This window comes from Dermacentor andersoni, chromosome 1, assembly GCF_023375885.2.
Source record: "Dermacentor andersoni chromosome 1, qqDerAnde1_hic_scaffold, whole genome shotgun sequence".
Lineage (NCBI taxonomy): Eukaryota > Metazoa > Arthropoda > Arachnida > Ixodida > Ixodidae > Dermacentor > Dermacentor andersoni.
The window spans coordinates 228,287,884-228,307,044 of NC_092814.1; the positions used below are offsets into that span (position 1 = coordinate 228,287,884).

The 19,161-nt window shown below is 41.1% G+C and overlaps 1 protein-coding gene across 5 annotated transcripts in view; it reads left to right on the top strand.

Moving 5' to 3' along the window:
* Nucleotides 1–19,161, top strand: part of LOC126548526 (SUN domain-containing ossification factor) — a 159,897-nt gene that overhangs the window by 101,021 nt on the left and 39,715 nt on the right. For all 5 annotated transcript variants that reach the window (XM_050196747.3, XM_055063335.2, XM_055063334.2 and 2 more), the window contains exons 5-11: nucleotides 4,574–4,702; nucleotides 10,404–10,675; nucleotides 11,716–11,948; nucleotides 13,350–13,523; nucleotides 15,146–15,290; nucleotides 16,433–16,528; nucleotides 16,913–16,949. In XM_050196747.3, coding sequence (XP_050052704.1) covers nucleotides 4,574–4,702; nucleotides 10,404–10,675; nucleotides 11,716–11,948; nucleotides 13,350–13,523; nucleotides 15,146–15,290; nucleotides 16,433–16,528; nucleotides 16,913–16,949 — 1,086 coding nt within the window. The remainder of the gene's footprint in view (nucleotides 1–4,573; nucleotides 4,703–10,403; nucleotides 10,676–11,715; nucleotides 11,949–13,349; nucleotides 13,524–15,145; nucleotides 15,291–16,432; nucleotides 16,529–16,912; nucleotides 16,950–19,161) is intronic.

Genomic DNA, 19,161 nt, shown 5'->3' on the forward strand with positions numbered 1-19,161 from the left:
AGACATCTGAATGTTTGCTCCGAGTCAATATGCCATGTAGTGGGTTCACTTCTTTCATTGTTTTCAGAATGCTTTACATCAGGGATATTTTTCAAGTGACTGGACAGGTGCTTTCCAACTATGCTAGACATGAAATAGCTTTGTTTTCATATCTGATGTCCTTGTAGAGAGTTCTCGCATGGAGTCGACATTCTGTAACAAGGTAAAGAAATTGTAGCACAGAAAAGACAAGGACAATGGCAGAGTGCGCAGGACATGCACCAAGATTAGCGCCTCTCGTGTCATTGTCTTTTTGTGCTATGATTTTTACTTCTTCGTTACAAACCAACTCACCTAAGAAATCGTTTTTCTAAACCACCTTCTCTAAACTTGATAAAACTCACCGAAGAATTGAAAAATTTTAATTCGTTTTGCATAAGCTTTTAATTATTCTAAAGGTGCTAGAACAGGGTGTCTACCAACCGGGAAAACCGGGAATTGAGGGATTTTGAGTAGTCTGGAAAAAGTCAGGGAAAACTCGGAATTTGTGCCACTATCAGGGAAAATTAGCTGTGATTTTATTGAAAGGGTCGCAAGTCGCGGTAATGCTAGCTCGAGTAACAGACAGGAATCGTAATGAATCGTCTTTGATGCCCTGTCGTCTTCTGGAGGAGTTGCCAGTGTACTGTCGACGACCGACTTTCCGGTTTCCCGATAATTTGGACGGCTTCGCGGCACCGCCACGTACCCCACAGAGTCAATGTATCAGAACGTCTGAAATTTCGGACGCAAGAACTCTTCGCCGTCCCATTTTCCGGACGTTTTGCCGTGACCGCAGGTCCGAAACAGCATTAATCAAAGCCACCACCGCTGCCATTTTCATTACCTCGCCGCCTCGAACCGGCGCTCTCGCACGCAGATCCGCTGCAGCCTTAGCCACCACTGCGGCAACGCTAGGCCTAGCTGCTTTGACGTTCGCTATGAAGCTTCTTGCCGTTGGGTGCCGTGTTTTTTGTTGAAAGAATTCCTTGCTTTCAGCAATGGCACGGACTCCGCCTTTTTGGTCCTCGCGATTGGCTTAGAAGCTTGGAAAGCACGGTGCGTTGCATAATGCCGATTCCCGAAAGTCAGCTTAGCCTCCGTACCGAAATGTTACTTGGCGAAACATACGCACGAGTATTGCAGTGAAGCATAACAAGCGTGGGGTGGGGCTATTGCCACGAGACACAGTATGTATTCCTTAATTATAGACGCGTGCACCCGGTATTTCCTATCACAGTACAAGCACCGATATGCCTAATACGTGTACCGACAGGCCGTCAGAACGTTTTCGAATGTGCCTGTGGCGGTTTAAGCCCGTAAGAGCAGTAAATGACATGCATTTATTTTTTCCAACTGGCCGATTTTTCGGACGTTTTCGCGGCCCCTAGGGAGTTCGAAAAATCGGACGTAGACTGTGCAACTGACCAAGAAGCTGCTTCAAATGGTCGGTGAGGCGAACTAGTGGCGGAAGGAGGACAAGAACAGAAAGGACCTATGCATTGATGAATGAATGGGAAAGGGAGTGTGCTGCCGCTTATTTCAAGGAGCTTAAGCTCAAAAAACAGTGTTGTCTGACGCCAAGATGCAGGTGTTCCTGATCCAGGCCGAAATAAACTCTTTAAAGCAATTAAACGCAACACTGAGGTGTTGTGCGCGGGCTGAGAGTATGTCAGGACAGTTGAGGTCGACGCACCAGCGATTGCGAGAGAATGTCGCTTCTGACAAAGTTCGGACCTCATACCAACAAGCTTGCTACCAGTTGATAGAAATAGCTCATATTTGAAAACCTTTGCTTCTGTATGCATCTCCTTTTTATTCGTATTTGAGAATGTCCGACTCGATTTCCAATTTTTTTTCGAAGGTATTTTATTTGCTGTGCATTTTACTAACCCCTCCCTTCTATTCTCTTTTTGAATAACATGACCACTCCTCTTTAGTATTCAAATTGGATTAAGTCGATTTTCAAAATTTTTTTCATATGCTTACTAGAGAGTGACAGCATCGGGCGATATGGTTTCAGCCTGTCTTGACATAACACATACTTCTGCATCACCCAGGGAATTTTGCAAAGGCACTCAGGGAAAACCTGGAAAACTCTGGGAATTTGGGAATGCCAACTTGGTAGACACCCTGTAGAAATATGGTGAAACTAAATTTAACAGAATTAATTGGCACTTGAAGGGGATAATCCGTGATTATTCTAGTATTGCTTTTGCTATTCAGTGAAAATTGTCAGCTTACAAACACCATTGTCATCGTATTTGCAGGCAAACCTTTAGTATACAGGGTGATTAATTTGAAGTTTCATGGAATTTTTAAACATCGCCTGTGGCAGATAGCGTAATTCTTGTCACTGAGCTGGATTATTTGAAAAGGGGGACATTACTAGAATGTGAAATCAAAACACATATTCAACTAAGTAGCGAAAATTGGCTAATTATCTTCTTAACTAATTACTTTAAGCACATATTGCAGTTAACAAATTGCAGCCTGCGAGTTTACAAGACACATTCGCTTGAAATTAATTTCCAGGATTACTCCAGTTTTGAGATATTATTTTCCAATGTGGGAGACGAAATATGTGAGCATTCCAGTTAACTTTGCGCTTCAATGCAAAAGAAGAGTGCTTTGTTAAAAAAGTAAAGGGATCAACAGTGCGTTTTTACGGCAAGTTTCATTGCACACATCTCTGCAATGGAAATTTATTCCAAGTGGAAAGTATTCCAATGGAAACTGGCATCACTCTGGAAATTTATTCCAAGTGGATACGCCTGACAATCTCACCGCCTACAATTCGTAAATTACAATGTGTGCCATACATAATTAGGAAGTTAGTTATTTAATTTCTGTTAGTTCGTTGAATATGTGTTTCGAATTTTAGTGCAAATAATGTCCGCCTCTTAGAATAATCAAGCTCAGTGACATGAATTATGGTATCTGCGGCAGGCGATTTTTAAAAATTCCATAAAGCTTTCAAATGATCACACTGTATATTACCATAGAATTGGCATTGAAATAACTTGAAAATCAGATTGAAATATCTTGCAACAAAATGTTTCAACATACTGAGTGAGAAAATTGTTAAATAAGTTGCACTGTGAGGTATATGCAATTAAGGAGAGATGTGTCTTGGAACACCATTTTTCTTTTTTAACATTGAATATAAGACTGGAAAGCTTTAGGCAGTGATAGTTTTGTTTACTTTTTCCAACACTGTCATTGTCATGTAGTTTTTATTCTTTGTTTGCTGTGGCATAAAACAGCAAAAGACATTTTATGTGTGCACACTTTTTCTCATGCTAATCTTTTACAATTATTGTCATGCAGTACCTTACTTTCCTCCCTTATTTACTGTGAAGTGCTATTAAATAGCGTGAATATGAGTGTGATATAGCTTTCTAGAAGTCATAATATTCTTCATGTTCATATTTCATACCCCTCTTAGAGAGATTTTATTTTTTCATGTAAGTTTTATCAGAGGTAATCTATGCACATGTGTCTAATTGCAATCTATGCATATTAAAAAGTATGGATTCAAAATTTCATAATGCTAAAGCAAACCTTAGGCATCCAAAAGTCATGAGCGTATAAAAAATGCACTTTTATTAATATGCAGTTTATGGATGATGCATTAACAGCAGGCAGCATTTTCTTTCTTTCGGATGGGGGTACTTGTAGTTGTAGCTAGTGCCTGTTTGTTTAAAGGGACACTAAATGAAAATATTAAGTTTAGTTAATTCGATAGCTTATCTGTCCAGAAGTCTATAATTGTTTTCTGGGCACCAATATATGACTTAGTTGCATCGAAAACTGCCACCGAACGTCGTGCTGCCACTTCTCAGTTCGAATCACCCACACTAAAAATGAGGCCATGCGTGATCTCCATGTTACTACCTCTGCCACTGTCTGGAAATCAGCCACTCCCATCTCAACTCATGATGGCGGCATTCCTCAAACCACCTGCCTCCAGCTTCGGCTCCATTTCCCGGCTAGTGGGCTGCTGGCATCGCTCAACACCCTGACGTCACACCATGCGTCACATAAGAGAGGTACCATACTCCTCAACAGGTGGCATCACTCTAATTTTTCATTTTAATCATTATCTCACTTACAAAATTTCTATTCCCACTATGATTGACGAATCAGTTATTGCAGAAGCTTAATGTTTCAGTCTAGCTTGACTTAATATTTTCCTTTAGTGTCCCTTTAAAGGCAGGTGCGAAAGACTGCAAAATTTATTTTCTTGAGCTATTGTGGCTGCTTTATATGCACTTTTTGCTGTGTTATATTTAAGTTTTTTCTTTTATATACTTACTTGTAAGAGTAGAATTTGCAAGCACAGTATTACAAGCAAAACCTTGAACATGGAAGTTTTCAACAATAGTACAACTTTATAACCTGCATCTTCCCTAAAATATACTTCATAGACTTAGGTGTGCATATAGCAGTTGAAGTTAAGGGGTCCACAAGATCATTTTGCAAAATCAGAACACGATGCATGTTCTCTTTTGTTGAAATCTGGCACTTCATATTTTTTTTATTTTTTTTTCAGGGAAGCAACGTATATTTTAGAAAATGACCAAGCACCTTTAGCGTATAGTGCTAATCAAGCTCCTGATCAGACCAATGACACAGAGCATGTGAAAGCCGTGACATTGGACTCTATCGCTGATACTGATAGGTAAGTTTGCTTTTATGCCCTTCTCCGGTGGTGCTCGTGAACTGTGCTATTCTGTCAATGAACAGTGGATTGGAGTATGTGAGATCCTATGTTGAATGATACGGCAGGCCTGAGGTCCTAGGCGCACTGGCATTCACTGTGCTGTTCCTCACACATGTAGTATATAATGTGGATATTGCACTTTTGCTAAGTGACATTGCATATTTGCATTCTCTCATATTTGTTCAGTGAGTTGCAGCACTCGATACAATTTTTTTAGCTGTTTAAGAAATCATACTTCACAAATAAAATTTAGTGAGCTCAGCTTTCTTTTAATTTCGCTTCAGTTATAGCATGTTCAAATGATTATTTAAATGTTCACCATTATATTTGAGTTTAGCTAATTATGTTGTTAATATAACTTTAGCCAGGACATCGTATAACTACATGCTTAGGAACTTCACTAGATGTACATTCGAGGATTTGCTGCCATCGTAAATCTGCACTGAACACTTCATCAACATTTCCTAGTACCACATTCTTTTTGTACTGTCCATTTCTTCTGCCATGTTTTCTGTGTCTATAGTGTCTTCTAAAATGTCTTCTGTTTGCTTTTTGCTTAATACTAATATAGTCGTCTTTATAGTCATTGCACTGTCTCTGTGTATCTGTTTCTTTCTACGTCCTCATTTCAGGTGTGCTTACACACTCTATCATGGAGTCGTCTTTAATTAAACGAATATAAAGAGAAATACGAAATGAAAGCATATTGGTAGTCTAGTTCTTGAACTGCGAAATATGTCAGTTTTGTTATGTGTGGAGGCCTGATATGTCAGAAAGAATGCGGAACTGAAAACATAGATGGTGATGACACCTCAGATTTCTCTCACCAGTTTCCTGTAATGTCAGACATTTTGATTACATCTCTTTTTAGGTTAGATAATTGGCTACTGAACTAAAAGGATTACATCACATATAAACAAACTAAGAAACTCCACCTGGTGACATTTGTTAACATTTTCTGCACAATGAAGAACCAAATGTGTGAAGATATTATGGAATTCATGATGTTACAATGATGTTGTGAGTTTCAAGGATTAGGTGAGAAAATCGAGAAGGGAAGTGTTGGGCCTATTTTGCATTCCTTTGCCCACTGCTTCAGTGTTTTATTCAGCAGTTCTTCATTCAGAGAGGCAGCACAGCAGACACATTAATTGAAGTTTGTCAGTGACAAACTGCCTCCTAATATATTGTTATGATGGGATGCATGCAGACAAGTCCGCTGGGCGAGTAACTGCTATGTGCACTCAGAGTCGCAGGGACGACAGCGCTTCAGGCGGGTGACGTGAACAAGCTGCTTCTTCTTAGAATGGTAGCCATTAGACACGAGACGAGCAATCCAATAGGTCACATCACTTAGGCGATCGGTGATGATGAGAGGTCCGATGTAATGAACGAAAAACTTCTGGCATAGGCCGCACTTGAGAAGTGGGGTCCGAAGCCATACTATCTCCCCTTTGTCATACGACACATTCTTATGCCGTGAATTGTAGCTGATCTTGGAGTGGTCCTGGGACGCCAATGTGCGGAGCTCAGCTGTGCGGCATGCTTCCTCAGCATGGTAGAGAACCTTGGCGAATGCAGAAGTAAAAGGCAGAATAGTGTCAAGGAAGCTATGGGGTGGTTGAACATGAAGGAGATAAAAGATAGCCAGTGGTCTCATGCTTTGCAGTGTTGTAGGCATATGCAATAAAAGGCTAAATGTCATCCCAATTTTTGTGCCTGGAATTGACGTACATTGAAAGCATGTTGGTCAAAGTTCTGTTAGTGCGCACAATGAGACCATTTGTCTGCAGGTGATACAGGATTGTGTGGCGTAACTGACAAGCACAGAGATACAACAGCTGTTCGACTACATCAGCCACGAACTGGTGACCACAATAGTTCACAATAATACGAGGGGGTCCATTACACAGTATGACAGAGGACAGGAGGAAGCTCCAAACATCAATAGCCATGTCCGTTGGCATTGCTGCTGTTTCACCATAATGCATCAGATGGTCGATGCAGACTATAATTTCATGGTTGTCATTTGTTGAGCATGGGAATGGGCCGAGAAGACACACTTCAACCATTTCGAGAGATGACGATGGTGCCACAGGGTGAAGGAGTCCAACCAGAGCAGTATTAGGACACGAATTGCTGGCACTTATTACAGCTGCTCACATACATTTCCGTATTCTCTTGCTTACTAGGCCAGCAGAATTGGCCTTGAATGTGGTGGTGTGTTTTGGTGAAACCCAGGTGCCCAGCGGTCACGTCATCGTGCATAGCACAGAGCATGTGTGTTCTCAAATTCTTAAGGACTACGAAGAGGAGGTGGGCACTATCAGCCGCATAATTATTTTTGTAGAGCAGGCCATCTTGGGACAACAAAGCCATTGTTACTTGTCGGCTGAGCAGCTGAGGCGAAGAGGGCATCCAGGCTGCGGTCGTTGCACTGCTCTTCCCGGAAGGTGGCCAGGTCGGAAAAAAGAATGTTGTCGATGGCGGCCAGAAACTCACAGAAATTGTCAGTTGCAGTTGTCAGACATGCAGTTGTCAGACATGCAGTTGTCAGACATGCAGTTGTTGGTAGAAGGAGCCTCGAAAGACAGTCAGTGTCCGCATGATGGCAGCCACCCTTGTAACGGACTGTAAAATCAAATTCCTGCAAACGTAGCGCCCATCAAGCAAGGCAGCCAGACGGGTCATGGAGATGAACCAACCAACCAACATAGTGAATGGTGATCAGTAACGATAGTAAAGCGGCACCTGCAGAGACATGGGCGAAACTTATGGACTGCAAAAACGACAGCGAGGCACTCTTGCTTAGTGACGGTGTAATTCTGTTCAGCCTTGCTCATGGACAGCCGGCATAAGCAATGGCATGCTCGGTGTCACTAAAATGCTGGACAAGGATGACGCCGAGGCCAATTCCACTCGCATCGGTGTGCAATTCTGTTGTTGCTGAGGGGTCAAAATGACAAAGTATGGGTCTGGAAGAGAGCAGAAACTTCAGTTGACAAAACAAGGAATTGCAATCCACTGTCCAGGTGAAAGGCTTATCCTTGCACAGCAATGAAGTCAGAGGGTAGGCAGTATCGGCAATGTTCGGCACAAAACGTCAGAAGTATGAGCAAAGACCCAAGAAACTCCTCAGCTTGCATTGTGACTGCGGTTGTTTTAAGTCACTAACTGTAGTGACCTTTTGTGGGTCTGGTCGCATACCCTGCTTGTCCACTAGATGTACAACTACTAGCACCTCTCGTTGGCCAAAGAGACATTTCTTTTAGTTGAGGGTAAGGGCAGATTGTTCAAGCCACGTCCAAACAACGTCAAGTCGATAGTTGTGCTCTGCAAAAGTGCGGCCAAAAATGATGACAACGTCAAGGTAACACAAACAAATCTCCCATGTCAGGCCGCGCAGTACCGTGTTCACAAACCTTTCAAATGTCACAGGTGCATTGCAGAAACCAAACGGCATGACATTGAGTTCAAGCAAACAGTGTGGGGTCACAAAAGCAATTTTCTCTTTGTCGGCTAAATGCATGGGTAGCCCGTAGCCAGTAGCCCATTCGGAGGGTCACAGATGAAAAGTAGGATGCGGAATGAAGACAGTCGATAACGTTTTCAATACGGGAAAGTGGATACACATCCTTTTTCATCACAGAATTGAGACGCCGGTAATCGACACAAACTCCAGGACCCATCATTCTTTTTCACGGGGATGACCGGCTCAGCTCAAGGGCTAGAGGCATCTTGGATGGCGCCCTTGACTAGTATGTTGTCGACCTGCTGAGCGATGATCTTGTGCTCCGATGTGGACACACGGTAAGGCTTCTGCCTTGTGGGATGCACAGACCCCATGTCAATCCTGTGGCGAGCCTGCATAGTTGGAATGTTAACTTTGTTAGCGTTCTCAGTGAAATCAAACAATGAAGCAGGTTTAGTAAGGACGCCAACCAGGACTCGACGTTTTTCTGAAGACAGTGACTTGTTGATAAGCTTTAGAAACTGCAGCGAGTTTTCAGGACCACCAGGGCCAGCCCCGAGCGCTCGGGCTTTGTGCAACGTGTCATCAGTTAAAGTGCGATGTTGAGACTAGGATAACTGGCACAACCATCACACTCTTGAGAAACTGTGCAGTTGGTCTGTATCAGTAACAGTTTTGGAACTGATAACTGGAGTGTGCCTTCATAATAGGGTTTGGCACTCTTGAAAGAGGCGCAAAGTTGTAGGCATCTACGGAGGCGGTGGTGATGGATGCCTCACCGAAGTCACAGGAAGAAAAATGCTCTTGAACCCGAGGAGTTGAGAGGGAAATAGCCTCATGTTGGTCAAGCTCTTCACGCACCACTTGCTGAATCACTGACGTGAGGTTTGATGGAGCTGGGACCACGTCAACTCTGACAACGTTAGTTATGCTGGTCAGGTGGCTGAATTTTGGTGTGATGCTCCGAGCTTTCAAGGCATCACTTACGGACTCCAAACTGTCTTTTCCAACGCCGAACTGGTACGCATCCTCGGTGATCCCTTTTGAAGATGGCCAACTTTGTCCTCTTCTGTCACCTGAGGATCCAGGGCTTTGCACAACTTGAGCACTCCTTCGATGTACGTCGTGCAGGTTTCACCAGGAACTTTGGCTCACTGCATTAGCATTCGCTTTGCATGCTTCTTTTTAGCTGCCAGATATCCGAAGCATTTGTTAACCTCATCTACGAACTTCTCCCACATTGTCATGCCTTCTTCCTGGTTTTCAAGCCACACAGATGTTCCTTTGAGGAAGAATGCAATGTTGTTCAGCTGGGCGGTAGCATTCCAGCCATTGAACCGACTGGCTCATTGGTAAAAGCTGAGCCATCTGTCCACGTCTTCCCCGGCTTTTCTGGCGAAGGTTCTTTGCTTGATTTAGGGCTGCCATGGGACGCTAGAAGACAGCGGTGGGTTGTTGCTGTTGGAAGCCATTTATGGTGGCAGATCAGCAATTCGGTGACTTCGGCAAAGCTCCATGGATTGCGCCTCTGAAATCGGTATGCGTCGTTCTTCGGCTGCGCCATTGTTTTACCCTGCACCTTCCCCGAAAACTGTTATGATTGGATGCATTTATTTAAAGATGAATTGATGAAAAGGGGAGAATGGTTGCTGCGCAGACATAGAGCCGTTTCAAAGACAAGCGCACTTTGTCCTCTTCTTCTTCTGTCCTTGCTGTCGCTTTAGCGTGGCAATATAATTGAAAACTGTGTTAATTAAGAGGAATTACTATAATCTTACTTAAACCACAGAGATGCATTTGTGGCACTGGGAAATGTGAATTTTCCTTAAGTTGTATTAGCACCACAGATGCATCTGGAGCAGATTTGATATTTTGGGTTGGAGACATTTGTCTACTAATTAGTAATGTTTTGGATAATAATCATCATCAAAACTACTACAAATGGCTGAAATTTTAAAATGAAGAAAAATTTGAATATTCTGTAAACGGTTGAATTTTGTAAAGATTTAATTGCAGTTTCTGTAAATCTTTCAGAATTTGCAAATTGCCCATAATTTGCATTTTTAAGACCTCACTCAGAGTTATATCGTGTTCATACCAAAGGAATAAGTGTGTATAGCTTTGTACTTAAATGAATGTACAGTCTAAGGATAAATTTGTTTATTCAACTTCACTTTTGAAACTTAGAAATACTGTGGAACCAGTCTTGCCAGGAGCCAAGCAATATCAGGCATCACAGAGCCCAGATAACACTAATACAAGGGAACCCATAGAACTGGAAGAAGAAAGCTCTGTACCGGCCTCTACACCTGCAGCAGTGGAGACAAACGAGCTGCCTGACAACATGCTGAAGAAAGAAGGGGACGAAAGTAGTGACCATGATCGCAAGGAGTCTTCAGAAAAAATGCCCACTTTTGTGGAATGGAAGCAGAAGATGTTGGCAGAGCATGAGAAAGGTGGTAAGTGGAAATTTTGCTTGCGAAGACATGTTGAAATCTTGAACTACTGAAGCAGGGCTAGTTGGGAAAATGTTTCCTTATAGCATTGTTGCTCCACACTCACTTGCTTTGGCATTTTTGTTGATTCTCTGTGCCCAACGGCAGCTCCTCTCTGTACGTGAGTATTTAAAGGAATATAATGTTTATATGTGTTGACAAGAATGTAATTAGGTTCTCCCGCTATAGACACTTAAAAAAAAAAAGAACAAAGTTGCCATTTAATGTATGAGCCGACTCTCATCTTATTGAGACCTCGATTTTAACATCTGGATTTTGGGAAGAGTTGCCTTAAAGGTCTGGTGTGAAATACCATATCTACTCGCATAATGATCGCACATTTTTGTCAAAAAAATTGCCGCAAATTCAGGGGTTAGTTCATTACGCAGGTAAATTTCCTGCGAAAAGAAAAAATTTTTTCATCCCGCATTTGCTGCGGGATGACAACAGGTGAACAAACAGGCGGCTGCCGCTGTAACAGTGCGGGACACCAAAACAAAAATGTCAGCCGGCGGAGCAAGCCAAACGCGCCGAACGCAATTTTTTTTCTTTTCATAAGTACATTATGCGCATTGAAACAGTTTCTTCTGTATCAGTAATAAATAATATTGTTAATATCGGCAAGTCTGCAGCAATAACGTAGCCATGTCCACTTTGAGGGGACAGAAACAGAGATGGGCGTGCTTAGCTGCCAATGACATAGAAACACATGGCGGGTATAATGTGGAAACTGCTGCATTTGTCTTCACTACTATCTTAATACGGCACGTTTCTGCTAAGGGCGGGCGAATACCTTAGCTGTGTTACAAGCGTCAGCATATGAGTAGGGTACACTTCTAACGTAATGTATGTATCATATTATTAGGATGTGTATACTTAGCTGTGATGTGATGATATATAATGTTAAAATTTTCATCATCATCGTCATTTTATTGGGCTATGCTCTATGCAGTTTACTGCAAAGTCTGAAGACTGTTTCAATTTTTCCCCCTTTAATTTTAAAGGGGAACAACTACCTGAAGTACGAAGTAGTCCACCTAAGAAAAAGCCAACCGGGAGCAAGAGCCGGCGTAACTATGCCTCCTACGAATGCGGTGCCAAGGTGCTTGCAACCAATGCAGAAGCTGATGGAGCAGGACGTGTCCTTAGTGAGCAGATGGATGAGTACATGCTCAACCCATGCAAAGCCAAGATTTGGTTCGTCATAGAGCTGTGTGAAATGATCCAAGTTTCTCAGGTACGAAGGAAGCCAGTTCTATTTCATACTATCAGACATTTACTGTGAGGTCTTAAAGGAGCCTTGACACAGTATTATGTATTGTTTTTAAATTCATTGAATCACTAGTGGAGGCCTTTATGGGCATTATTTAGTACCAAGGTCTGACACTTTGCGTATGCCCTGTAATTTACAAACATATATTGAAGATTGCACTTCCCAGTCAGTCGCAGTGACATCACTCCACATTTTTGCCCATTTCTGCCTATCGGATGTCAAATTAGTGACTGGTGTCACTTAGGAGAGCAATTCTATCGGCTACATTCTATACTGCATTAAGAAAAGAGCACATCAATACCTCATGCAGGACCTTGTGGCATTAATTGAAAACAGGCACAAGACATCTACATCATAACCCGTCATGGTATATTAATTTTTGCAGGACAAGTTATAGGTGTCAGAGATTTAAATATTGCCTGCCATCACTTCTCAACAAATTACAGCTTTCTGACATATTTCCTAATTCACTTGTGCTTTGCTCATAGAGACACCAGTACCTTGACTGACTTTTTTCTTTAACTATTGTAAAAGTATTAAATTTGTCTTTCACATTCTTTTTATTATGTTTTGTTTAGCAAGCTGTTTTAGCTTTATGTTTACATTTTTCATGGTACTGTTAATACTTTCATTAGTTTTCTTTAAAATTTCATTATTATAGTTTGTGTGCCTTACCTGTTCTTGATGCTGTTGTTTTGAGTATGCTAATCAGGGGATGATTCCCCTCAAGCCCAATGTCTATGTTGTCTTTTTTTACTGGACCCACAAGACAGATGCATTTGTGCACCCTGCATGCACTTATTGTGTGGTGGCTTGACAACGAGGCACTTAATTCTGGTAAACCAGTGCACCTGTTTGTCAAGATGTGTGAAGGGTGTGGCTGTGTTCTAGAAGATGCAACTAGTATTGTACCGAATGTAGGCCTCAAGCCTGCCACAATTATTGCAGAGGGTGCACTGGAATGAACCAAGGGCACGAATGAACCAGGTACAGAAAGAGATGTGGGAATGGTACTGACTTAAAGCTACTTGGCATAGACAACATTTGTATTACTGGATGATGTAGCACCTAGTAAGGTGGAGCTTATGCCATAAACTAAAAGCTGTGGCTTGAGAGGAGGGACCTATGCATGACACTCTATGAAATAAAGTGTGTAATAGTTTTATAGTAAACTCGTAACATGTGCATAAAAGCATTCATGATGTATGTGTTGTCACCAGCTTTGTATTTATTACCAAAGCCTGCCCTTCTTTTTTTCCGGGGGTTGGGCAGGGGGCTGCGTGTTTCTGAAACCATTCTGAGTGAAAGGGGAAGTATGGGAAAGAACCCTCAATTGTACTTTTTTTTTTACCCTCCCCTGACCAGGTTGACATAGCCAATTTTGAGCTGTTCTCTTCGATGCCTAAAGAGTTTGCAGTGCTGATGAGTGACAGGTATCCTACAAGGGACTGGACTCCACTTGGCATTTTCACAGCACTTGACCAGAAAGTGGTCCAGAGCTTTGAGCTCCATTCAGAAGCGTATGGAAAATACATCAAGGTAACTTTGGTGTCATTCTTGTTTTGGCACTGCCAAACTGAACCTACCCACATTGGACTTGGCCTAATAAAAAATAGTGCAGCTTCACCAGTGCTGTGATGCAATATTTCTGCAGTTAAAGTTGTTCTTAAGTTGGGTGATCGTGTACTGCAAGGGACAAAATGAAACATCCAGGATGAGGCAGAGATAGCAACTGGGCATTTAGGCTTTTTTGTTCACTCAAGGCAGCGTGGCCTTATTGTTTCATCTAGTAAGCTGTTTACGAAGCCCTCAAACAGAGCAGTACACTGGACAACATATGTTTTCCAACTTCGTTTCTTTGTCACTATAGTGCCAGAAAGACAGTCCACTAGTGCAGCTATGATTTGATCCATTTATTGTGCAAAGTGTTTGAACGGAGCAAGAAGAACGGCATCATACATATAGTGCCCATGGCCTTTATACAGTAGGTTTAGTTCACAGCTCCATTTTGTGCTCGGTTAACCAAGCTCTGTGCGTATTGACTTCAGTAATATGCATGCTTCTGTAAATATGTGACATTCTCTCTCATTTCAACAAAAAGGCAGGACGGGAGAAACCATCAAAAAAAACATGAGACATTTTGGGTGTGGTATCATTGTGCGAGTCCAGACCATAACACAGCACAGTGAAGATGCATCTTCTACAGACCTTTAGCGGCCTGTCTTGTGTACTTATCCCGCTGTAAATATCTTCAGTTGAGCTTTGTTTGTTCTTGTTGCATTATGTTTGTTTGCGTAAACATTTGTTGATTGTTCTTTGCCAGGCTGCAATAGGCAAGATTGAGGAGCAGCAGATTTGTGTGAAATTCTGCACAAAACTTAGATTCTTTACACAGACACACTAGCTGTTAAAAACACCACTTGTCTTTAGGCAAGACTACAGCTTGCATTAGAGGAAATGCTTTAATGTTTCATTTCTTTTGACGATGAAAGCCTGTCGGAAAAAAGCTTCTTTTAAAAATATATTCTCAAGGTGCCATATGTGTCCAGTTTCTTGCATAGTAAAAGGTAGTCAACAGGGGATATTAACTGGAGCTCATTAATTAAAGTTAATGCAGCAGTGGGAAAGAAAGGACAGCAAGCTCTGAAAGGAACAGTTCTGGATGTTCCATCAAGACAACGCATCTGTTCACATGTCTCTACCTTTGGTTTCTTTTTTACCAAGAAATTGATGCCACTTGTTTCTTAACCTCCATAATTAGTATACTTAGCTCTATTATATTTCATTTTATTCCTGAAATTGAAATTGTCGATTTAAATCTACTGATATTTTAAAAAAAACATTGGTGAAGCTGTGCCACATTACAAGAGTTCCAGGACTTTTGTTCAGTACCAGAGGTGCAAGATTCAGTAAATATACTGAAAAGGGTACCATCTGAAAGGTGACAATTTCTAGGTACTAATTGCACACAGCTAATATGACAGACTTGTTGTAGTTAAATAAGAGTCTGCATTAATGCAGCTTTCAATCTTAGTTTTAGAATAGCATTATTAGACAAGAGTTATAACTAACATTTAATTGTGAATGCTATTGTGTATATCATATTTACATTACAAGCTATATAAGCTACTCTATTAAGTCTTTGGTGGGCCTTGATGCAGGTTGAGTTGCTGAGCCGTTATGGATCGGAGCACTACTGCCCTCTGAGCCTGGTGCGTGTTTTTGGTACATCTATGATTGACGACTATGAGCAGCTGGTTGAGAAGCCTCGGGATCCTAGTGCTCAGGACGATGATGAAGAAGAAGGTGAAAAACTACTTTGTTTTCTGTTTGCAGCCACAAAGGAATCTTGTAAACAAGGTCATGTTTATTAACTACTACTGTTGAACACCATCTGTAGGAACTGTTCATTTCACAGTATTGCAAGACTTCTCATGTGCCCTGCCGATAGGTTATTTTATCAGAGCACAGCAGATGTTGGCACAGCAGCACCACGGTCCTGTTCTCGTTGAAAAAGTCTGTGCAATTAACAATTTTGAGAATGAATACTTCACCAAAACAGCACTTGCAGTGAGGTGTGCCGCATGAGGAGGCAGCCTTGTACTACTAACTAAAGCGAAGATTTAATTGTTTTTGACAACCTGACAAGTGTCTGTTTCGCAGTGCTTAAGTTTGTTACTACAAGCAGTGCCCACTGAAGTCTCTTGCTTCAGCATATTCTTCCATTAATCCTTTTGGATGCCATTTGCCTTTTTTTTTGCTCCCACTCTAAACATTCTTTACGTGAACCAAAATGACAAGGTTGGGAAAAACAAACATGGTTTATTTTTTTACATGAGTGACATCACTACACATCCATTATCACACTTTGCACACATTTGTGATAATGCCATAATTCTGCTACTGCCAGATACTTATAAGAGCAAAGCAATATGCTTTGTTGTGTGTACAGTCTGAAGAATTTCACATGTATGACAAAATTTATAAATGTTGCAGGGCATTCTAGAAAAGCAGAAAATGTTTTTATTTGCGGTGACATGCTGGCATTGCCACAGGCATGACCATGTGTTTGTTTTGGCACATATTTAATGCTTCTTTAGTAAGATGGTGCTGCAAACGTGTGGATTGCCAGAGCAGAAGCACAAGATTCGGGTAAATTAAACAAAAATGCCTAATTTTAAATGAATCCATCATAATGAATGTATCTTTACAATGTGCACAGTCGTGTACATAACGATGCAAATTGTTGACAAAGCTTTTGATAAATCGAGCAGATTCAATAAACAAAGTGTTAGTCACAAAAACATTCAGTAGAAGGGTTAATAACAATTTTGCTTATAGGCGGCGGCTGTAAATCTTGCATGACACAACTGATTATGCAGGTTGCCTCTATGACTTTCTGCACTGTGAAACTTTTGTTTGTTTCTTTTTTTTTTTTTTTCAACCAGCTTCAACTGAACGGTCTGCTTCCAAGAATGTTGTGGACAGGGCGAAAGACGTCGTGATCAGCCTCTTTAAAGTGCTCAGGAGAGACCAGGAAGGAGGTGATTTGTCTCATTTTTTGTCTCTACAATCTCTTCCACAACCTGCTCATTTTAGTTGGCTTATAGGGCATTCGCAGTTAAGCTTTAAGGAACCTTTATAGAAGAAAAGCTGTGGTTGCTTAAGTACTCTTGTGAAGCCAGGAGTACTTGGCTTTTTGTTGAGTTTAGAAGCAGTGTGTCGGGCTGCTTGGGTGCTATTGACAAGTTTTCTATGTTGTGAATTTATCAGAAAAGGGAATCAAGAATGAAAGCCATAAATTGCCTCCAGGTTCATATATATATATATTATTTAAATCTATATAACGGACTTCAGCTGTAGTTGTATGATATGCAAGTGGTGCTTTCTAGTTTCAACTGCTGCTTCACTTCCATGTTCACTTGCAGAAGGTGTGGATTCTGTGGCAAGTGCTCCCTGCAAGGAGTAAGTTTTAAGCTTTCACTATTTTAATTGCCACGGCGGCCAAATTTTGATGGGGGCAAAATGCAAAAAAACACCCATGTACTTAGATTTAGGTGCACGTGAAAGAACCCCAGGTGGTCAAAATTTCCGGAGTCCCCACTACGGCGTGCCTCATAATCAGAAAGTGGTTTTGGCACGTAAAACCCCATAATTCAATTCAATTATTTTCATTGAGAGTTGCATTATCCAATGTGCCCTTGGAGTGCACTTAGTATAAGCCTCATCAGTGAAAGCTAGAGGGGAATAGTTAGAAGGCTGTCAAGGCCACATACAGTGCATTTCATTTAACTGGAACTCGGAAGTGAGCGAAAAAAGTGATTTGGCTAATTTTCATTGAATTGAATGATACAAATATCATGAACAATCATTCTTTTTTTAAAATGTCTCGTGTGTTGATTTCACTGTAGTTAAAAAAAGAAAAGACATTATCATGCTTTAATTTGAATGTTTCAGTTTTTTATTTTCTTGAGGTATGTGCTCTTCTGTAGGAGGTTGCCCAAGGATTCCGCGTAGCCCTTGTTTTCAAAATGGCACTACTGTCTTTAAACTGCATATCTTGCTGTTTTGGTGCTAAACAGTAATGTGCACTGTAACAGTAATATCTGTGTCATCGTCAAAAAACGGAAGCTTTTAGTCAATTTAAAAGATTTTATTTATTCAGAATGTCGTGCAGTGCCCTTAAAACATTAAAACAGAAGGGGAAAACACACCTATAAAAGCTTATTGCCACTATAACAAGAAATATACATACATTGCATGGAAATAGCTAAAGAATGAACATAAGAAAGAGTTAACAGCAAATTCACAATTTCCTAAAACATTGCCTTAAATGCAAAAAAATACAGAAAATTGAATGTAGACAAACTGATTAAATATGGTCACCAATTCACAATTTCCATGATGGCCCTGTGGCTGTGACATTATGCTACTTAGCATGAGATTGCAGGTTCAATTCCCAGCTGCAGTAGCAAAATTCCAGTGGAGGCGGTATGCAAAAATTCTCATGTACCATGTTCTGCGTGTACGTGAATGTGCCCCAGGTGGTCAAAATTAAACTGGAGCTCCCTACTACGATGTCCCTTGTAACCAAAAATGCAGTTTTTGGATGTTAAATCTTATAATTTCACTTTTTAAATCACAATTTCCTGCAACGTGGCTTTGACATGTGGCTTTTCAATCGATAATGCACTAATGTGATGTGTTCCATACTGCTTATAATTGGTGTTGTCCTTAGAATTTGTGCCAAGTTGATCCACCTTATGAACTTCCCGGCTACAATGTGTAAATTGCAGTATGTGCCATATGGTAATTAGTTAAAAATTTAATTAGTGAACTTTAGTAATGAGTCAATTATGCATTACAATTTCTTGTGCAAGTAATGCTCACCTCTTTGAGTAATCAAGCTGAAGGATTAGAATTGTGCCATATGCCACAGGCGATCTTTGAAAATTCTTGGCAATCTTTGTGTAAACACTCAGTATGTTGTACTACATTGTTTTAGATTCACACTTTTGCGGATTCGACACTTTTCTAGCCGAGTCCATCCTAAAAGAGCTTAAATGTGAGAAATGTTGTTGTGCAAGCGAGAATCAAATTCAACGAACCTGTGCTGTGCTGAAAAAGTAGGTTTTTACAAATTGTTACATTTCTTTCACTGCATTTTTTCATGATTGGCTCTTTATGCTGAAAAGGTTAAAAGAAACTGAAAAGATTAAAGCTGAATCCACTTGCCCATATTAAGATGTTTCTATGGCACTTTATTTTACAGCAACTGCTTTAAAATAGGTGTGTGGACAAATGAAATAACCATGTAAGCCTACTGATGAATCGGTGTTAATGTATGCATTTATTTATCATTGAAGAAGGCTGTTGCCTGCAATGGGGCCTTTTATATTCATGCTGAAGTTTTCAGTAATGTATTTTGTGGTTTATGCATGTTAGTAAAACACCTGAATACATGTCTAATGCAGACTGAGATTCAGGATCAGCAGCGCCAATCTTTTGACACCCCGCAGGGGCGTCTGCGTAAGCAAGCGTTTGGTGTGTTGTGACACCACGTACCCGAGCACACAAGGGTTGGACCCTTCCGCGTGTAGTCGTGTGCAGCTTAGCAGTGTCTGGGGAAAGGAGGATCCTGGGGGTTGAGCGGATGCTGGGTGTTCGGACCTTTAAG